At 43.9% G+C, this 22,713-nt stretch overlaps 1 protein-coding gene across 4 annotated transcripts in view; it reads right to left on the bottom strand.

The window, feature by feature from the left end:
• Positions 1-22,713, bottom strand: part of RBMS1 (RNA binding motif single stranded interacting protein 1) — a 138,397-nt gene that overhangs the window by 77,913 nt on the left and 37,771 nt on the right. Inside the window, exon 1 of one of the 4 annotated variants that reach the window (XM_052675498.1) lies at positions 8,828-9,121. The exons of the other annotated variants lie outside the window; for them this stretch is intronic. Within the exon in view, the coding sequence (XP_052531458.1) occupies positions 8,828-8,890 (63 nt within the window). The 5' untranslated portion in view covers positions 8,891-9,121. Of the gene's footprint in view, positions 1-8,827; positions 9,122-22,713 lie in introns of those variants that run through there. 4 annotated transcript variants of the gene reach the window in all.

Genomic DNA, 22,713 nt, shown 5'->3' on the forward strand with positions numbered 1-22,713 from the left:
AGCCATGCTGTGACTCTACGATCATTCTATAATGAAAAGTACATCTGTATACATGTACGATCGTGTGTGGGGGCTTATACATATGGATCCTTTTTTTTTAATATTTTTTTTTTTAATATATTAAGCTATTTAATAAGCCCAATAATTATAATATTAAGCACAATTGCAGTAATAACTGACCCACTTTAACATTGTACTACATTTCTGAACAAGATCTATAGGAAGTAGGAAAACCATCATTACCAAATACCTTTTGAAGAGTCAAACCAACATGGTTTACCTAGGATTATCCAAAATGTCTTTGACAAGACAATGAAATTTGAACTTATGTCAGTACCTTACTGTACTGTACTGTCCCTGAATAACCTTCATAGGTGTGGCTGACCTTGCAGTTTTAGCATCACCAAGACAATGAACTTTTAGAAAAGGAAAAATGTGGAGAAGGAAAACTAGCGGATTCTGTAATTTTGGAGCAGTTCACTGTGTACAGTCACACACAGAAAAGCACCTTTTGATTGAAGGATAAAATCAAAGGCTAATTCCATCATTTTGTATACTGGAATACAAAGCCATATGTTAATAATACTGAAACAACAACAGTTGCAAGTGAAACACTCGACATTCAGAGGTTGGACCCTACCAAACTAAGCCATTGTATGATTCTATAAACCTGAAAGAACAAAGGAATCAAGAGCTTCAGAACCAGGTACTCTCATCAGCTGATCATAAGATGTAAGGAATGGTTACATGAAAAAACAAAGTGCCTTCCCTAATGACTAAGCCAGTTTTCAGCTGCACTTGATAGACCTAAGAACATTATGTTGGCAATGTAACAAAATCTGGGCCAAGAGTTAATCTGATTTTGTCACTATAGCAATTAAAATACCAACATAATGCTGAAATAATTCATGACTTCCTTAACCATTTCCATCTTGCATTATGCTTCATGAGACTGCAGAGTATCACCAGTAGGAGTGGAAGAAAATCACAGCATTTTTCTGCCAGTGCCACAATATGCCTTGAAGTTCACCAGAACTTTTAATGAACAGAAATTCTACATAAAGAATTACATCCTGATATTTTTCACCATTAAAATTACTCAAGTTTTTAAGCATACTCCATAGCTCCTCAGTGCCACAGAATACTGCTATTGTTTTCCTTTTAAAAATTCCCCAGCTCTGAAATATTTACACACATGCATACGCACTGGAAGCACTGCTGCCCTAAGACACTAAAGGATTACTTATCTATCTTTTTGTTTAAGCTAAACATTGTAGAAATGTTTTTGAAATAATCTGGTTTAGGTAAGCATTTCTCATAAGTAGCGCCCAGAGCCACATCTCCCAGAATGCTGAAAAAAGGCCGAAAACTGTCACTGTTTCAGAGGCTAGAAGCTAAGCAGTTCTATTACATACTTAACTCAAATGTTTTTCCCAAATTACACAGAAGCATTTTTAAATAAGCCTAAGTACTACTGTAATGGGGATCATGTAAGCCAAGTAGATTGGATGGAATAATATTAAAGCAATTTAAATACCATTAGATTCTGCTGACTGTCAGTCTAATGCTGACCCCGGATACACCAACCATTCCTCTCGGGTTTCTCCTGAGAAGAACTGAAAGGTCTTCTGATTCTCTGTCTCAATAAGCACTTATTCATATCTGCAGCTTTACCACAGTCAGTGGCACCACTGGGTAAGTAAATAAGCGATGGCATAAGCAAGTGTCTTAAAACCCAGACACACATTTTCAGGCCTCTGCTTGAACTCATCTGGAACACAGACCACTAAACACTTCAAAGGACCTCAGCCTGCTGGTGGTTGCTTCTACATGGACAGAAATGTGCACAACTGTTTGCCCAGCGCTGCCAAAGCCTGCATTTATTTGGTGGGGGAGCTGCGCTCCTGGACTCACACAAGGTGTTCCTGGCTACCAACAGGAGCCAAGAGAAAATTCCTCTTACAGAACAGTATAAAGCACTATTAGCAAATTATGCATAGAGGTAGGAGAAAGAAAAACACCACTCTAAAACTTGAAATTCATCCACCACAGCATGAAAGCCCAACCTCCTTTGCTACACATCAGCTGTGGCCTTAGTGCTGGGCGGAAGAGTGCTCAAAATCAGGGGGCAGCCCTGCACCCAGCTGTGCCCCAGGGACACCAGCATTGCCCAAGCAGAAACAAAACCACCCAGATCTAGTGAAAGATGCTTGAATAACCCTTCACTGACCTAAAAGATCAAAATAATCCTCTACCCCTTAACCTCAAAATGAATTTCAAGTACAAAAGGACATAGATTTTAAGAGCATTAAGGCTCTTAAAATCAGAGGCTTCTCTGAACTCAACCTGAGGGACTGGGGCTGCAACATAACTGGCACTGGGAAGACTGGCAGTTGTCTGCTGCAGTGCTACATACAAGGTAAAGGAAACTTTCCTGCTCTACAATACAGTGCTTTGCTTTCTTTCTCTTCACCAAGTTTAAGAATCTTCCACTTTTTGTTTGGAGGTTTGTAAACATGGACTTCCTTACATTTGATTTTACTCTCACCTGCCTCTGTGTTTTGAGTAATTTCAGATTACTGCACTGGCAAGCATTAACTGATACAGTTCCTGTGGGTTAGACAAGCCTTATAACAGGATTCTGAATCACCTAGGAGGAGTCGAGTACAGGAACATCACTTCAGAGTTTTAGAGACATGCTCCCTGCAACTGCCATCCAAACTCCTACGCAAGGGCTGCACTCTATATGGACACTAAAAATGAAAGCACCACACAGACCTCAGATACCTGAGAGGACTGAAGTCTAACATCGTTACTCTGTAGTACCTGGATAACAAAATACACAAGATGTAGTTAACCTATGGAATCACATTTCCACCTTATTGAAGCAAAGAACAGTATGGTAAAGGAGACTCAGAAATAAAAACAAAATAAGAGAAGGTAATAAAAATAAAGAAATCCCTTTATTTAAATGGAGAAACAGATAAGCTACTCAGAATAGCTTGTGAAGGGGTTACTGTCAATAAGAGACACTGTCAAGAAAAAGAATGAATGATAAAGTTCTGTATATTTAGTTGCTGACTAATGGGAGTAATGGGAGGTAAAATTCATACTACATATTGGGCTACAGCTTGATACATCTTTACTAAAAAAAGAGGGTTAGTGGGGGCAGCAGCTGCTCCCACTAGTTCATAGAATGCTTCATTCCATGAACAGGGAGATTTCAGGTGAGACTAAGCTCGATGCTCACCTTGCACAGCTCTTTCTGCTGCTTTTCAATCAAGCAACCAAGGGAAATCAGGCCCAAATCGGGCAGCACGCAACAAAGCATTGTTTGTTCCCTCTGCAAACTTCACAAAGTTCTGCAGTTCTACCAAGCTAACAAGTTCTACCCAAACACCCACTCTATGTAACACATCTTTCTGAAACAGATCACTTTACACAAATAAGGCACAGATCAGTGATTTGCTAAACTAAGTTATGGTTAAGTGAACGGCACTGCTTTTATGAGGATGCATGAACAAGGAGGTATTTCTGTTAATATTATATATTTGTAATTGCTAGCACTGATCTTGCAACAGACAAGAGAGCTGATGTACCATGCTACAACATAAATGCAAAAAAAAAAAAAAAAACTTTTGGACATCAGAACTGCACTTCTCTTTTCAAGAGCTCATCATGTTCCAAAACATTTGCTAGAGATTTTTAAGCCTGTGCATCTCGGTGCATAGGTATAAGGCTTTACTGTTAAAATCAATTTAAGCAAACAGTAACAAACACTACTAAATTTAATTTACACTGGCACAAACCTTTAGCATCTTTGTACCTGTGTAAAGCAATCTCTCCCCAGGATGCAGTTACTTCACCTGCAGTTTAAAGCCATTGTGTGTCAGCGCACAGCTGCAGCTCCTCTAATGTAACTACAGTCTCAGGAGGAAGGCAGAGCCAAACCCCTGCTAATCACAGCAACCAGCCCCTTTAGCACATGATTTTTTTGTGGTGCATCTGTTTTGCTAAGTTGCTGGGTTAGGAGGCTTGTGCTTATCTAGCACGTGGTTCTCCCCCATGGTTCTCCCCGGTTTGTAACTCATCCCTTCCCTTTCCTGTTGCATCAGGAAGCTGCAAATACAGCGGCTTCAGCGGGGCTGCTATAATTACCACAATGTACTGCAATTCTGAAACGTATGCAAAATGAGTAACAATTACTTAAACGAAGTTCATGGAGGCATTCAAATGTGGTTCTGTTGGCTTTCTAGAAATCTTCTGACTGAAATGCTCCAGCCAAGATCAAAACACCTCCATGTACCTCTTCAATAGGTAGACATCTTTATATACCTTCACTCTGACCTCTAAGTGAGATCTTTTAAAAATAATCTGATATAGAAACAGAGAAAAACACCTACAAGAAATCAGGAATAGAGCTGGGAGGGAAGAAGTTAAAAAGTTCCTGTTCTTCACTGACTTCTTTTGTTATAATCCATCTCACTGAACTAACAAATATCAGTTTTAATGAAAGCTTCAGAGATGGAAAAAATGCTGACTCAAATAGCTATCTTTTCTTCTTGTTACCTGATAAAAACAAAAGCACGTCAAACTACTATCGTTATTAACTCAATTGCAGTGCTGTGCTGATGTTTTAGGAGCCATCTCCAGCTCTTGGGAAAGGCTTTTCCCCTCCCTTCCTTCCCCTCTCCACCCTGCCAGTAATCCCAATTTAAAGAACCTAACCCTTCTGAAATGTGTTAACTCAAGCACTTTTTTTTTTTTTTAACAGTTGGAAGTTTCAGAAAAGAAAAAAAAAAAAAAAAGAAAAAAAAGAAAAAAAAAAGAACCCAAAAGAAAACAGCAGATGTTTGGGGCCCAGCCTTCCATTTTCCCTTCCACGTGAAGCTTAATGACAAAGATTCGAACTTTAAACTTCCAAACAGATAAAAACGTACTATTTACCCTGTTAGAAATCCTAAACAAAAACTTTAAGTTGCCAAATACAGATAAGACAAACGTATCGCTTTTCATCATCTGTACCATCATGCCTGACAAGATAAGGTGCTTCCTTTTATTTCTTTCATTCACGTTTGCCTTACAAGTATAGAAACCCACTGACTGAGCAGTTTTGCTCCCTGGAGAATAAAGCAGTGCTTTAAAAATCTTAGAAACACACTGTACACTTTAAATGGCTGATACTTAATATAAAGTTGAGTCTTCTTAAACCAAGGTAGACTGTATACATTGCATACCATTTAAAGGGAAACAAACCCTGCCAGTGCAAGCTGATGAAGCAAAGTAACAAATTCTTACAGTTGCAAAAGAAAAGGAGGAATCCAGCAACAGGGGTACTGGACCTGCTCACAAGTGCCATGTTGGTCAGTCAAGTCTTGTTGCTCCTCGGAGCTGTGCGTTCTGAATTATGGCCATGGCAAGTTTAATGAGGTTATGTCCCTCAAACAGACACCACACACCATGCGGGAAACTGAAATGATGAATTACACGTGCAGCTGCTCCGTACTATAAACCTACAGATACAGTTAAAACGTCATCCACATTTTTATCCTAAGATCAGCCAAAGCTTTCTCTACTCAGCTCCTTTTGGAAACCCACCTGAATCTTCAGCCTCGAACAAAACCCGGCCTGTGGCACAGTGCCTGATGTTAACAGAGCCTCGTGAAAGGATTAACCAACAGCTTTGTATACTCCTTCAAACAGGCCTAACACCAAATCAGTGTTAAATTCCTCACGCGCAGCTACGCCCAGTTAATCTGCTCGAAAGCAGCAAACTATGTAAATCTACTTCCACTGGGGAGATAAATAGGACGCCCACCACAAGGCGACAGCAGCCTGCTCTGTGCCCCCCGAGGAGCCCCACTGCACAGTGCCGCAGTAACGCGCCTGCTGGATGCAAGGAGCAGATGGAAGGAGAAAGCCACGTTTTCCTATTTATGATAGTTTTACAGTGCGTGGAAATATTTACTTGGGAGCAACGCCTCCTGATTTCCATGGGAATCCAAAGGCAGGAGCAGGCCCCAGCCAGGGAGCTCAGCACAGCTCAGGCTGAGCAGGATGCCAGGCTCTGCGGCGCTTCCCTGGCCATGCGGATGCACACATGTGCATTCTTTGCATAACTCGCGTAACCTTGCGAGCAGAGCTATTAGATTACACCTACCTTGTTCAGAGAGGACGCATGGCCACGAGCACTGTGATAGGCTGTTACTGCAGGTACCGCGTGGGCTTTGGGCTTTAAGGTGACCTGAATCTGCATTTCAAGGAAATCATCAGATGAGCTGATGCTCATTTCGACCATGCTTAATTTATACCATCAGCCTAGCAGGAGTTTGATTATTTTTTATAATATGCCCTAATGGAAATACAAGTAGGGAGACCTCAGTTTGGTATTCTTACTCTAAAGCTCAGAAGAAGATCAGGCACCACCTCATTGCCTCTGACCCCAAACCAAGAATGCCTACTGATTCCTGTATGCCTGAGTTACAATGCAATAGATAATGAGCACAGCAGCGTTAGCACTGATTCGTTTACAAAATAAAACAGAGCTCTTTGTGGAAACAGAGTATGGGCAACACTCTCGACCTACTGTAGCTTACCAGAAGTTCATCAGTATGTTAAATGAAGGCAGAATTTCACATTAAAGTGTCTCAAATTAAACTGCATTTAACCAGCAAATAGCTCACCCTTTCAACAGTATCCAATATTAAGCTACCTGAATATGCTGCAGACTGTTTAGGAAAACAGGAAAACACTAAAAATGATGTGCTTTTCCACCACTCTGACACCATAATATGCCTACAATACAAACAATGAGACACAAACTGCTCAAAACATTCTGGTTTCATTTTTAAATTACCCATTTCCCCTCAAGTTCGCATACTTGGGGCTGTCACATAGCTGCTCCTCTCAGCTACTTTTCCTGCACTAACAGCATCCAGTCTCTTAGGCTAAAATACAATTATAATTAAATTGTCCAAAGATGGGTTACACAGAAATGCAAAGACTTTATCTGGACTATTTCTAATTACCGGGAAAGGATGAAAAATTAGGCTTATAAGGCGGCTCAGCATTGTCTGACAGCAGCTCGCCCCTGCAGGTGAAGTCTGAGTGAAAGGGAGATCAGAAAGTCAATCTTCATACTACCTCGGTCTAAATGAATGAAGTTAATGGGAGTTTTCCAAGGACTTAAACGGAGAAAGGCGCAGGCCCGGCTCCTTGTGTAGGAAGTGTTTGAGTGGAGAATGGCTACATGCTAACAAAAGGAACCTTTGGTGCCCGGGGTCTTAAGACCACATAATACCCCCGCATTCATTTCTTTCTCTGCATATTGAAAGAATAAAAGGCTCTGTTTGTTTTTCCGATTCAGGCAGCCTTTTCAGCTCGCTGAATCCAAGGAGGGCACTGAGCAGAGCGGAGCACTTATCAGCGCGTTGCAGCACGGCGGGCAGCCAGCGGCCCCGCGGCCGCGCCCCGGCCCCGCACCGAGCGGCCCCGGGGGGGGCATCGGCGGAACTGCCTTCATGTACAAAGTATGCCGAAGCGCCGGGCGAGAGCGTCCGCGTGGGTGTAGCCGGGGCATTTATTGAAAACAAACCAAAACCGGCGCACACAATGAGCGTGTTTTATTACGCATGGACTTGAACACTTCAAGCACAAGATACAGAGATAACACCGCACACTGTTCGCAGCATCTGCAGGGTGCCGCTGAGATAACATCCACGCGAATCTGATCGAAAAGATATTTCTACAAAACGGGGGAGGAAGAGAAAGAAAATCACAATTTTTGTAAGCCGTCCCGGTGAGCCCAGCAGCCCAACTTTCTCTCCACCCAGCCCACAGCACTAAGCTGGCAGCTCGACGTGCGTGCCCACGGCAGCGGTACCACCGCGACCCACGGCCGAGGGCCTCCCGCACACGGTGTGCTCCGAGCCCGGCACCGCGCTCCGCAGCCAGCAAGGGCCGGGAGGTGCCTCCACCTGGCAGCAGCGCGCCGCGGGGCGCTCGGTGAGCCCTTTCGGCTGTGACCTCTCTTCCATTCCCCCCTTGGGACGTAACTACAGAGCTTTAGAACGGAGTGCTTTAAAAATACATAAGATTCAATGAAAAAATGGTTTCTTATTAACATTAGGATCTTAACAACAACGTTTCGAGGAGAAAAAAAAAAAAAAAAAAAATTAAAAACGCTGCTGAAGAGCCACTGACCCAGCACGGCTGCACTTCGGCTGTTTTATTTCCAACTGCTAAACAAGCAACCAACCAACAAAACGCTTCCCTCACTACAGCTCGATAGATGTGAGTGCCCCGAGTTTATCAGGACGCTCTGTCTGCCCAGAAAATGTCACAGGATTTCCCTTGTGTACTTCAAGCGAGAGAGAAAGGGAAAGCCTGCCTGCGCTGGCGGCTCTCGAGAGGCTGCATGAGAGCAACAACGGCGCCTGAACCTTTTGGGTAGCTCCAAGTTTCGCTTTATAGCCCGGGTTGCGACACGGAGCAGGGCTTTTGTCACTTGTTGTCGAGCCCAGCGGGGCCCGCAGCCGCCCGGCTCGAGCGCTAAGGTCACCCGGCGGAGGCCTCTGCTCGGGGTTCGGGGCTCAGCGTTCGGCAAGGTCACGGCGCAGTTCGTAAGGGACTTAGGGTGGGTTGGAGGTGGGGTTCTTTTTGCAAAGCCCAGCTCTGCAGAAGCAAGCAGCGAGTCACCACCCCTCCCCACGGAAAAAAAAAAAATATATATATATATATATATATATATATATACATATATATATATATTTTGTAATATACATATAAAAGCGGGTGTGGGGGCACCACGAAGGACCGCCGCCCTTACCTGCTTCCTATAGGGCGTCCGGCTGCCGCCCGCCGCGCTGCTGTTGCTGCTGGGGAAGATCATCGCCCCGCCTGATCCCCGGCCGCCCCTCGAGATGGGGAGCAACTTTGGCGGCCGCCGGGCTGCGGCGCGGCGGGGCTGCAGGGCGCTCCCCGCCTCCGTGCCTTCCCTCCGGCTGCGGCTGCCGCTCGTCCCCCCCGGCCCTCCGCTCCGCTCCGACCCTACCCCACCGCGGCCGCCCAGCCTGCCATCAACGGGCGCTCATTGACCACCGGCGGCTTCCCTGGCCCGGCCGATCCCACCTCCCGCCGGCCTCAACCACCGCCCAGAAGGAGGGAACGAGCGAGCCCAACCGCAGCGGGGAAGCGCGGAGCGGACGAGGCGCCCGCCCCCACCCCCGCGGCTGCGCGGGCGGCGGCGGCGGCGCAGGTTCGGGGCCGAGGAACGGAGCGGGGCTCGGCCCCCGGGCTGCGCGGGGCGGCGGGCGCGGTGGGGGCGCCCCCGCGGAGCGCAATGGTTGCGCCTGGGGGGCGCGGCGGGACCGCGGCGGAATGCAACTTGCGCCCGGCCCCGCGTGCCGCGCATTCCGCCGCGGACCCGTGGTGGGGTGAGCGCGGCTCAGCCCCGACTTTGACCTCCAGGACGGTGCCCGTGCCCCCAGCCCCGGCTCTCCCAGCTGCTCTTCTGGGGGAAAAAAATACAACGAATGGGCCTTTTCCCTCCTCACCCTCTCTCCCTCCTTCTCCCCCTCCCCAATTGAAGTGCCCGGGCTTCCCAGGGGTGGGAGGGAGCTCAGGGTCCACGTAACCCCACGGTTCCGGTAGGGAGACCAGATTGCTCCTAGCGCAGTAAAAACAGGAATATGTAACTCAAAAGTTTTGCTTTGTTGGAGACAGGAATGCAGCTGGGGGAATATCCGGTCACAGCCCTCGTGGAGGCTCCTGCAGAAGTAGAGGAGAACTGATTTCTTCCCAGAATTCAAGTCTAGGAAGCAGTGCAGTTAAGAGACGAAGAGTGGGAAGCTGAAAGAAAGACCCATGCTGGGAGGAGGGATTGCCAGGCTCACCCCTGTCCCCTCGCCTCGTTCACATCACGGTGCTGCAGTGCAGCCCTGCAGCCACCCACAGCTGTGGGCCCGTTGGGCCCTGAGCCCTGGCCAGTGCCAGCAGCACTGCTCAGACCTCAGACGGCACCGCCCAGCGCCTTCTGGTTCTTCTTCCTCTTTCTAATAGAGATGTGGCCCCAGTCTCACACTCACACAGATTACAAAGGGAAACAGACGAGAAAAACCAAAGACTTGCCAGGTAGCTCTCTGCTACTCATGTAGCGCTCCGCCTCTATTTACAAACACCATAACCTGTAACTAGAAACAATCACCAAATAGTTTGGCATCCCACTATATTGCCGCCACCGCAGTACGCAAAGCGCTGCCCCTTGGCAGAATGACGTTCTGCATAACTTTCCTTTTTTTCCCTCTTTCGAGTCCTAAAATGGATCTCTTTCAGCTCAGCCTCAGTTCCTCAGCACGGCTGAGGGCTGCCAGCACCGGGCCGGACAGGCAGCAGCCCCATAACGTAACCCGGCAGTGGCTGCTGCTGGAACGCCCGCTGGGGCACGTCTGCATGGTGAGCACTGTGCTGGCGCCGCCTGCCCGCCCCACGCTGCGAGCACACGCTGCTGGGGCTCCCAGTGCTGCCAGACGGTGGCACAGAGGCTTGGGTTAGGGTAAAGCCACAGCTCTTACTCTGGTTGTGGTGCAGCTTCATGCACACCGTACAGCAGCATTCTTTGGCATGGCCACTGAGGAAGGCACCAGCTGGGCAACTGATTCTGGGTGAAACATTTTTTTTTTCTTTCTGTTTTTTTTTTCCCCTCTGATCAGATTAGTTTTCCTCCAGATCATTTCCTTTGTCTGGTCAGCACGTGGTTGCGCTGCAGCTCGTGCTGGTACAATGGAGGGGGTAAAACAGGAGCACAGACGGGCAGGGATGGGAGGGTGGGTATGGATGCTTGTTCAGGCAGCAGCAGCAGATTAGATGGGCTTAATCTGCTCATGTACTTGTGGCTCAGTTTGACAGAAATATAGCTGTGTGCTCATGCCTGCCCTGGGCGTAGCACAGGAGGTGATCCATACCCCACTCTTACCTGTTACAGGCCATAGTCACAGATGGCACAATCATGCTCAGAATGGAAATGCTGCCTTACAGCAGGGCATGCTTCTGCTCCAAGCTGTATTCCCAAATAAGAACCATATTTCTCTGTATGAAGAGGGAACAAAGTTTCAATCTGCTGCACCTATACCAGGATGGACTTTTTTGGTTGGAGAAGCTAGAAAAACCACAGCTCCTCCTCCCAGGGAAAAAAAAGCTCTATAAAATGCCAGTCAACCCCTGCTTCCTCCCCTCTCTTCCTGTCCCACAGCCCAGGCCAGCAGGAGGGATGCACATGCTGTGCTGTGCAAAGGAGCTCAAGGACATCTCAAAGCAGCAGCTGAGATGCTGCCTTCCTGCCCGACCCTGCCTGGCCCAGCCCAGCCCTGCTGCCACCCCATCACCAGTGTCTCACACCACCCATGATGCCCAAGCAACTCCCTTCTGCTGGGCTCAGTATGTGGCACATCTTCCTTGCCACCACTGCTGTCTTTTCTAACGTACCATAAAAACACACATGGCAAATATAATCCTATAAACATCTACTGTATCACTGCCAAATTATGCTTATATATTTTTGTTATAGGAGAATGCATTATAGCGTTTTACAGTACAAAACCCTTAGTGTCTTATCCTAAGTGCTAATCTACCTATCGACATTTTTTGTTTGTTTTCCAAGGCTTGTGTAACCTGACTCCACTTTTGTCTTAAAACGGGTAACAGCTGCCTTCCGGTACCTACATTGAGGTCACTGAGACACAGCCAGGCCCTGTACAGCATGGCTGGAAGGAAAGGGACAGCAGACATCAGCTGAAGGTTGCCTCCGCCAAGAAGGAAAGAAGGGTGATTGTTGTAGGCAACCCCTTCTGAAGGGAGCGGACTGGGGGAAGTGTGCCGCCCTCCTGGACCGGGGTCAGAGACATTACTAAAAAACTTCCTGATCTGGTTTGACCCTGTGATCTTTACCTTTCATTGATAGTTCAAGCTGGTAGCGATGAAGTTTCTGAGAGAAGTTTGAGGGCTACCAAAAGGGACTTCAGAGTGGAAACAAACCCTAGCCCAGGAGCTGGCAAAGCTGGCTGGCAGGCTTATGAACTAGGTATGAAGGAAGAAGGGGATAAAATGTGCCTTGCTAGAGATGAGTCTGGGGGAACAAAGCCAGAATAGAGGTGAGGCAGGGGGATCAGCTGAAGTGCATCTGCACCAGTGCACGAAGCACAGGCAATGAACAGGAGGAGTTGGTAGCTACCATGCAGCAGGCAAGCTGTGACTTGGTTGTCATGATGGAAACATGGTGGGATTGCTCCCAAAATTGGATTGTTGCAATGGATGGCTACTAGCTCTTCAGAATGGACAGGCAAGGACAGACAAGGAAAGAGGGGCAGTAGCATGGCTGTCTATGCCAAAAGAGTGTTTCAGTGTTGTTGAGCTTGGGGCTGGAAATGATAAGGTTGACTCTCTGGATAAGGATCAGGAGGAGGGCCAACAAGGCAGACATCCTGGTGGGGGTCTGTTACAGACAGCCTAACCAGGATGAAGAGACAGATGAAGTGTTCTACAAGCAGCTGGCAGAAGTTGCACAATTGCCAGCCCTTGTTCTCATGGGGGACTTCAACTTCCCTGATATGTGCTGGAAACACAATACAGCACAGAAAAAGCAGTCTAGGAAGTTTCTAGAGTGTGGAAGGTACACACTGCATCAGGAAGGCTGGATGCTCCTCAAGAAGGAAGGAAGGAAGTCTTAAAAGTGCAGGAGCAGGCTGCCCTTGAGTGCCATTAGAGCTGGAGGGGAAGAAGACTTGGCGTGGCTGAACAGAGACCTTTTGCTGAGATTTCTGTGTAAATTCTTGTGTTTTAGATTAAGTAGATAAGGTTCTAGATAATTCCCTGCACTTCTCAGATGTACAGTGATATACCTATTCCAGATACTGATAACTAGTTCCCCTACGTATTTTCTGGGATGCAAGCATGCCTTGTTTGCAAAGAAGACTCAGTTTTACTCATTTAGCAGTTCCATTTGTGGAACAGCCCTGCAGATTGGCAGGCATCCGACTGCTTAGTTACAAAGGAGCAACTCATTTTGTTCCTAAAGGAAAAAAGGTGACCAAAGAGCTAGGAATATCTGTGTCAATTGTCTGTACAAATTATGTTCAGAGCTTCTCTAAATAACCTAGAGTTGCTTATTTAGAAACAGAGAATACTTGCTGAGCAGATTTGGTGCATTTTGGAGCTAAAATGTTGTGATTAGTTGTTCGTTTGTAGATTCAGTCCAAAAATACATGTTTGCAGACTGGGTAAATACAGAAAGATTGCTCTGGAAACCTGGAGACAGCTAGAAGTCCTCAAGGATCTTTCATGTAACATTTATCAATCTTAACAAACAGTAGATTGGTAAAACTGACTACTGCTTTAAAAACAGTTCTACACATTTAAACTGCTACTTCCTCATTTCTCTTCTAAATCAAATCCACGGCTCCCTTTCTTTATCTCAAGCTCACTCTGAAGCAGTTAGCTCCCACAGGGCACTGCCTCTGCAGGATAGATGGTTCCTCAGCCCCAGACCTGCTTTAAAAAGGAAACTTTGTTCTGTTGCAAAGCCCAAAATCAGAGATGGGATGGGATGTCCTGAGCCACCTCAGAACCCGGCTCCTGCCAGAACCAGCAGTGCTGCATCAGGGCCTTCTGAATCCCCATCAATGAAGGGTGACTGTGGGTACCTGATTTCCCCACACTAACAGACCTGGAGGACCTATGAGCTTTTCAGCACAACCTCCTTCAGTTAAGGATCCATACTTTCATCACTTCTTGTCACATGCAAAAAGATACAAAGCAGGGCTGGCTGGCAGAGATGTAAAAATGTAAAAATGCATTCAAATGCCCTGTGCAAGGAAATGGTTTGCAGGGCTGAACTTTTTTTTTTGTTTGTTTTGGGGGGGGGGAGGGGGGGATATTCAGCATTTCCTGCAATGCGTTCACAGTGCTGTATGGGAAGCTAAGTATTACACAGAAGCAGGTTTTTAATTTTAGCATTAAACTGATCTATTCAGAACTGAGAAGAAGAAAAAAAGCATTTATAATGATCAAAAGGACAAAGGGAAACTGATTTAGAGATAAATATTCTCCTCATTGTTTTTGTTATTATTTAAATATTCCAGGTATGCAGATAACAACAACAAAAAAGTCTGTATCCTGCTAAATAAGGAAGAAAAGGAAAGGTCGGTAGAAATGGGACATACAAAAGCCATGAACATTCCATATAAAAGCTTCAGACACCTTTTTGGTAGAAAAATAAAATTATTAAGAAGCAATGCTTCTGCAGAAGTGCAAAGAACACAGTACTGCACACGCAATGAGAGGCTGTTGTTTAAGAACCCAGTCTTCAAAATAATCACAGGAGTAAATTCAACAATAAGAAAAGAATCTCCATGACAATCAGAATAAAAAGGAGGAGGCAAATAATCTTTCCCAGCTGTACTGTTTCAAATATTAGTAACAAGATACCAAATTATTTATATTCTAGATTAGAATCTAAAATAGCAAATCCTATTTTATCACTGACTATAAAAGACCAGTTCGGAGTCACTATCACAGATTTCTGTATAAACTCATCATTAGAACCCATCAACTCATCCTCCCTGGGAATCCTCCCACCTAACTCTAATTTTCCCATCACCTCTGTTGTGTGGTTGAGTTTTTCTTGTGCATTCTTTCCCCTCTCCCCAAAATCCAACAGCTCCCTGTGATACAAAGACCCGCCCTCTGCTCCATGTAGTTCACGCTGAATGCTGCTGCTTTTGCTGCTGGGTTTGTGCCTCCCATGGCATGTTTAGACTCCTCCTATTCCTTTTAGCTTGCACTTCATTCCTCCCATGCTTCCTTAAATGTTCCTGGAAGGACACTTCATAAATTGCACAATTAAATGTAATTGTTGTCATGCTTTCAATGATTACTGGTGTTAAGAGTATGCACATAGAGAGCAGCATGACCTATTGTTAATGCCATGCCAGCATTTTACATTATGGAATGCATTATTTATTCTTTGAAAGCCATGACAAGATGCTACTTTATAGAAATATTTCCATTGTCAAACAAACACCCCCTTCCTAAATACAGCTCGTATATTCTGGGAAGCACATGTAAGAAATAGAATTACTGTAAAGCATCGTTATATAACAGGAATTTAAGGAAACTGCTCATAATTGGTAAATTAAACAGGACAAAATCCAATCTTGATTTGTGGAATTAACTAAAATGACTCAAAAAGATCTAAATTCTGCCATTAGATAATGGTGCCAGGCACTTATTTGAAGCCTTGAAGCAATAACAATCTGCAAACAGTTGCCAGATTTATTATAGAACAAAATAATGAAGTCCAAAATGACAAAGTATATTGTTTTTTTTCTGTGTAGGAAGTTGTTCATCATTTCACTTAAAACATGTAACTACTAAGAAGAGCTCTTTGTTTTGATATACTTCTGTGGGTTTTTTGCATTTTGAGTGGAATAAAGTTATGGGACAGCAAGGAATGCAAGCAAAAACCTATCTGCCAAATATTTTCTAGGAAATAATCAGTGACTACACAGCTGTTTAATTTTTTCCATGTATTTTACATACTTACATTTTTAATATAAAGATTCACAAACAGTGAAGAAAAATATGGAAATAAATCTTTTTTTCTAAAACTTCAGAATTAGTTTGGTTCTAAAGTAGAGTTGCATTTGATGGTTTTCCAACAGAAAAGAGTTTTTTTCTATCCACAACTTGTTCAATTTAGACATGTGGAAATTTTTTGGATGAAAATATTCAGGATGTGGGCCAGACTGGAACTTACATTTTAGCTTCTTATTGGAATCTTAGAAATAAGAAATGAAATAAACTAATGGTCGCCTACAATTAAAATATATTTCAAGATGGAGAACAGTTGGTGATGCCAAGAAGATAAATCACTGTGCAGTAGTTAGAGGGGAAGGTTTGACCAAAAATCAGCCAGATATCAATTTCATCCCTTTGTGTGCTATTGTGTTGGTATCTAAGTGCATGGAACACCTTCAGCCACATTTGTCAGTGTTCTGTACTTATGGAAAATAAAAAAAAATAGTACCCTTATTTGTTCTTTCTACATCAATAAAATGGGACATATACTTGAATAAAGCACACGCTCTAGGCATTACAAACAGATTTGGTAATAACACAGTGAGGAATGGGTCATCACAGAAAACAGAAAAAGACAGAAAAAGTCACTTCCAATATGATACAAAAAGGGTGGAGTTATTGTCACTAGCACAAGGCAGGCTCAAGGAAAACCTCTGCTGCAAACAGCACTTGTCTTCTCTACAGGGTGAGACGAGCCAGACTGGAGACTGTGTACAGTAGGTGCATACGTGTTGACATCTTGGAACAAAAACACAAAACACCTCTCTTTCCAAACAGTGTTGTTGTCCTAAGATGACTCTTTCCCTAGGAGGAAGTACTGTTGTATTTGTTTGACAAATACTGGTGGTCAAGTGAGGAACTGGCAGCCGCACCTACTGACAAGCGCTGTGCAAATTTTTCCAGCCCGCACACACCTCCCTGTCAATTAACCTCATTTCTGACCTGCAAAAGTCTTTGCCGTGATCAGAATCCCCTGAGTTCGCTGACAGCACGGCGCTGTCCTGTGGTGCCACTTCCTATCATCTCACCTGGATGTGAGAAACTCATTTCCATGCAGGTTTCAAGGCAGCATATCCATTTTATCTGTTTCAAAATTATAGCCTTTATCCTGCAAGTTTGCTTTATAATCGCGTATAAACAGAAAGACATTTGTTTATAATACACAATCTGATTACAGTGACCTAATTTAGAGCAAGAAGGAAAGAAACAAGATCATGTGACAGAAGTTGAGCAAATATTCATCTGAGACTGAATCTTATCTTATTTGCAGTATCTTTACAATAAAAGTATCTACATAAACCTTGCTAGAATTGTTCCTGAGTACCTGGTGCAGCTCGCATCTCTGACAGGCGTTAGGGCTTCCCAAAGAAGCTACAAACTGAGCAGAGGGCTGGATTAGAGGCCCCCAGAGGTCCCTTCCAGCCTCAGCGTGCCTGAAGCAGCTTTTTTTCCCTTAAAACACATGCTCTCCCTCTCTGAGGTCTGAAATTGCAACTTACATTTGCACAAGCTACATAATATCACACAATACTGAATAAAATAATCAACAGTTATCGTCAGAATCAGAAAACCACATTTTTAAAGCGGAATTCAAAGGCTTGATTTTATTCCATGATGCTTTTTGTACAGCAGCCCCCAGGTAAGTTGACTTTTCCCATTTGTGCTCAGCGCTTGTAGCATTCACCATCAGTAGCATCATTTCAGTTCCTGTAATTTTAAATTCAGAGATGATCTGAATATTTATGTTCAGTAATCAGTAAATTAATCAAGATGGCTAGGACAATTTATTTCAGGGACTAATTCATAGAGTTATTTACTAATTGTTCTATACTGAGTGTCATGTGCTGGCAGCAGCACAAATCATAGTGGGAAAATATTTCATGGCATCATAATTAAATTGCATATTTATTTTGGTAAATAGATTCTTAAAGTTGTTTCCAACACATTCCCTCAAGTTGGATTCAAGCTATCCATCACCATATTTCATGGCTCTGTTCGCCAGCATCAACAGACATAAATCAAAGACATAGAAAGAGAGCCTGGCCTGGACAGTGGGAGTTTTACTGATGGGTCCCAGGCCTCACACAGAATGAAAGCTTTTACACTGTGCTTTACGAATGACTCACAGCGTGTAATTCCTCGGGGATGCTGAAAAAGTGGAAACCTGTTCTGTTCCCCCTTCTGTTCCAAGCTTCACGGCCTCCGGCCCTCTGTGCAACCCTTTGTTTTTTTTGCCTGCTGATTCACCCCAGCCACCCAACAGAAATCTTTCCTCTTTTCAGTCATAACAGAGAGTTGAACTGGGCGGCTGAGGTGTCCAACAGGGCCACCACAAGGTGCATGGCAGGCAATAAGGGACAGTGTGCTTCCCTTTACCCGTGGAACTGTACTCAGAGCATTTTCCACTGGCAAACAGCTTTTCAACCAGACATTTGCAGTCAGATTCCCAAAACTGGAGGTTATTGCCACAACCAGACTCATCTGCTTTGCACGGACAGGCTGCACAGAGTTGGGTGAGAGAGTCTAGATAACAAAGGAATTAGGCTGAACTCTTGCCCTCAGCTTGAACATTCTTTGAAGTTCTTCCCTGCCTTGGCAGCTCCTTCCCCTATCTTCCCCTATTACAGCCCCTGTTGGAGGCTCTGCATAGCCAAGATTTTCTCAGTTCTGGGATCTTCAAAAGGAATTTTGCACCGAGCTCCCCCAGGACAGGATCTCTACAGCATTCCAGTGCCTGTGGTCCACCTGACTGCGGATTCCTGTGCAGAGCTGCACGCCCATGGGGTTCAGTGCTGGGAAACTCCCAGCAGAATATGCTCAAAGGGCTTCAAGTCAAAAAGGATTTCAGCAAACGGCTGTAGGGGCGTTCTAGGACGAGATGCTTGGAGGAAGTGGATGGTCTAGTGAGAGGCAGAATTGGATAACTTTCTCTATATATTTTGACACGAATCCATGTGAACATCCACCCTTGCACATATGTTACATTTTTTTGTTATTGTCTTTCCATCACAAGCACCAAATAAACATCTTCCTACTTCAGGACCCTATCCAGCTTGTCCTCTAAGTAATCCAGTAGCGCTTGAATAAAGACAACTGAGTACTGTCACAATATTGCTCTCAGCCCTAAGACAGACAAATCTCCCCTCACTGTTCTAAGCATCATTGAGAAGTTTCATGAGAATATTTGTTTGTGTAATTACAGATTGAGCTTTGCAGTATTTCTCACAGTCATCTGCCAGATATATTATTTAACTCAATTGGCCAAAACCTTGGCCAAAATACCATCCAAATGTAATGATAAAGCATAGACAAAAAGATGTTTCAACAGACAGATGGATTTGGGATACGTGCAGATAGCATGACTGCAGAACATAGATATGTACTCTCAAAGAGAGGAGAGGTTAATGACTTTAAAGGGCAAACATACTTACTTGCTTCTTATACCTTCATTGTAATCAGTTACTCCACAGCAGACAGTCTCATTACTATAAATTGCAACTACAGACATTTTTGCCTTGCAAAGGAATTCATACAAACATGTCAGATCATGTCAGCTGAGATGTTATATAAATCACATTCTGCACAAAGTGAAAAAATACATTTTGCATCCAAGAAATTTTAGACGGTTTAATGAGTAGGTTCCACTGCTTCACAACTCAAGAAGTTTTATCAGAATTACCAACACCATTTAAAAGATACAAAAAGAAGGCTGAAATTCTAAATATGCTTAAATGCTTGTGTTTTAATCCCCTTGCTCATTACATTTCCAGAAAAGTTGCTAAATCATTCTACAGAAGCGTTGTTCCTAACCCTGCCTCAGACTATTTAAAAATACGTACCACTTATACACTTGTATGTATGCAACCTGGAAAAAAAGGAGCATTCTTACATACGAATGCACTGACAAGAGATACATGTAATGAAAATCTGTCTGTCATTTTCCTAATTTCAAGAAACTTGCAAGTTCCTCACATCATTTGCCTACCAACTTTTTTTGCCATGATGAGGACTTTACCTTCTTTTATCTAGTTCAGTATTCAGTAATTTGAGAAAGACTAAACCCTTTTTCCCAGTGAAGGTGTACAGTGTGATAGCTCATGTCAGTAAATCATGCAGGCACATGATTTTGCAGGAACTGGGTTGGAGTGAAAAAAAGCCAGAGCTGAATGAATCCCCTGGTGACTGTATTCCATGGGCCACATGTTGGCTAGACTGGTACATTTCATCAGGTCACCCTCATTCACACAATGGAACAGAAAAGTAGGAGAAGCTAAAACTTTGATATGTAAGTGACTAAAACTGCAAAGGAAAGTCCAATCTGATTTTTCTCAACAGTTTTTAAACAAACTAACTAACAAAAAAACACATTCTGTATCAAAATGTAAAATTTGATCATACGAGTAGAGTGACACAAAGTAAGTATCTCACGTTAAGCTCCCTTAGTGCAGTTTTTACTGTGTCATTGTAGAATACTGCAAAATTCTGTTTATTTTCCTAAAAGTTCAGGTTAAGTCTTTGAAATGTCATCAGTTCAGACAACCTTTAATTTTTTTTGTTAACATACAAAAGACCGTCATAAATTAACAAAAATGTTAATTTTAGAATGCATTACCATAACATTTTCATTTCAAATAAAACATGATATTGTAATCTATATTCTCCACTGTGTATTTTAGATTCCATAGTTACAGTTGGTTTAATTGCCTGAAGTTGTCTAATCAGTGATTTTCTATTATGTCTGGCTGATAACATTCAGGAATTGATGTCAGAACACCAGAGCTGCTCTGTGGCAGTGCAGGGCCGCCAGGCAGCGCGCCACATGGCGACCACCAGCTCCTTGCTGGCTGCTGGAAACGGTTCTGTGATCTCTGCCTACAGATCTCAGCTGCTGCTGGACTATTGCACTGTTTCTCGCTTTTTTCAAGAACTGTAAGAACTGTAAACTATTAAAAAAACACTCTGAAAAAGAAAAAAAAAAAAAAAAAAAAAGAAAAGAAAGTCATGCCTCTTCATGCTGAGAAACCCCAGGCTTCAGATGACGCATAGAACTTAATGCTATTTACTGTACTACTATCATTATTCAGTAGCTGATCAAACCAATAAACATACAATTTGGCAGGGTGGGTACATGTCACAGGGAGCGGATATGAGCTCCTGGCTTTTCAGTGTCTCACTCAGCTGTCCCTTTGGGAGCAAACCCCATCCAGGAGGTGGCTCCTCCAGCACAGCCTCCTCTCCCCAGTTCCGTATTTCCCAGCAGACAGTATGGCATTGCCTCACTGTGCTCAGCTACTCATGGGGCTACATTATGGAGGAGGAAAGTAAACTGATACAGTTTAAATCCAGATCAAGAAATAGATTTTATAAATTGGTTTCCCAGTTCTGCTGTAGAGCACAAGGACCCTGGATAGACCTGGGCTCTGAGATAGAACCCTGAAATCACTCCCACTGCTGAGATCTGCACCGTTGGGGTGCAGCCAGGCTGCAAAGCCCTGACCAGAGTCAAAACTGAAAGCAAACAGCTACTCAGAGCCTTAAGGAGCAGAACATAAAGTATTTCAGTTCCAAAAGACATCTCCAAACACTGAATGTCCTTAATTTGGTCTTGAGATCTCAACTACACTTGCAAATGAAATCATCTTTGTTTTAAGCCATACTTCAGAGAAAGACACTGCAATGTATTATATGGTTGGAAACAAATTAACAAAGCTCCACAAAGAGCAGAAAAGTGTTATTTATCCATCTGAGTTTATATGAATATCAGTTTAAGAGGCACAGTGGAGATGTTGCACATTTAACAAAAAGCTTAAGTCTACAAATTTCCTCACGTGCATGGCAAATCTTTCTTTAAAAGCTGAAATCCTGGTTACAGTAACTTCCTATTCAGTCATTTCCTTAATTAACCCATTGAACTTTAATGTGAAATACAGCCATTACTGAACCAGAAAGGAATCTGAACAATAACAATCCACTCAAATGGGCAGCGCAATAACCAAAAGTGATGTAAAGAACACTGGCTGATACTTATTGGTCTGAATCAATTACACTGAGATACTGAATCAATTCCCCAAGATTCTAAATCAAGTTTTACGAAACTCAGTATTAGATCAAAAACACACTAGCCACATTGATGTCATGCAGTGAAAAATCACCACAAATGTGCTCTCTTTAGTAAAGTGTTGGTTTTTTGGTTTTTTTTCACCAGTTTTTTTGAAGGCAACACTTTTAGTCCAGCGATACACATGCTACAGTGGAGTCTCAAACATCTAGACTGCTCTGTAACTGAAGATTATTCAGAGTGAGATTTATCTTGGGCACTTTGTCTTCTTTCTACTCCAATATCACAGTCCTCAGTGGTGCCCAAAAAGCACCCAAATTCACTACATGCCTTCATTTTAAGCAGGCTCCTGCCTTTGGACAATCCCTGTATTTCTACCAGTCCCTGCATCCCATAAATGACCTTAGCACCCAAAAAGTTGCCATCCCCAACGACATGGGCTGGGCCAGCACTGCTCATCAGAGGCAGGGCCAGCTCCCTTAGCAGTGCCAGAAGCCAGCCGTGCTCAGGACTGCCGATGACTGCTGGGCTTCAACAGCACAGCACAGGACGGGTGCTGGGAGCTTGGGGAAAGACGGCAGGTACTGCTCCATCTCTGGGAATACAAATCCTACACAAGCAGCAGAAATGCAACCATGTGCTTATACCTAGTCTGTACTGCCAAGCGGACCCATAGAGCACAGATCGTGGGACCAGAGTATCAGGCTGTGATTCTATTCACTCTTTTTTGTCGCCCATACAGTAATAATTATGCATGTCATTAGTCACCTGGCCAGCTCATATTTGTGGGTGAGGTCACATTTGTTGCAGGGAAGGACATCATCTGTTGTTTGTGGAGTTTTAGGGTGCTGGGGCAGCATAATCCCGAAGATATAAGGTTGCCAGACAATCAAGCCAACAGCACCTTTGTTTTTGAGGGATTAGTCAGCCATTAAAGATAAGAGTTTTAAAAAGTTGGGTGAATGCTATCAAAATTCTAGTGCCCATCTTTTAGGATATCTAACCCCCATCCTTACATTTCATCA

Source organism: Tympanuchus pallidicinctus, unplaced genomic scaffold (genome assembly GCF_026119805.1).
Source record: "Tympanuchus pallidicinctus isolate F22 unplaced genomic scaffold, pur_lepc_1.0 scaffold15, whole genome shotgun sequence".
Classification (NCBI taxonomy): Eukaryota; Metazoa; Chordata; class Aves; order Galliformes; family Phasianidae; genus Tympanuchus; species Tympanuchus pallidicinctus.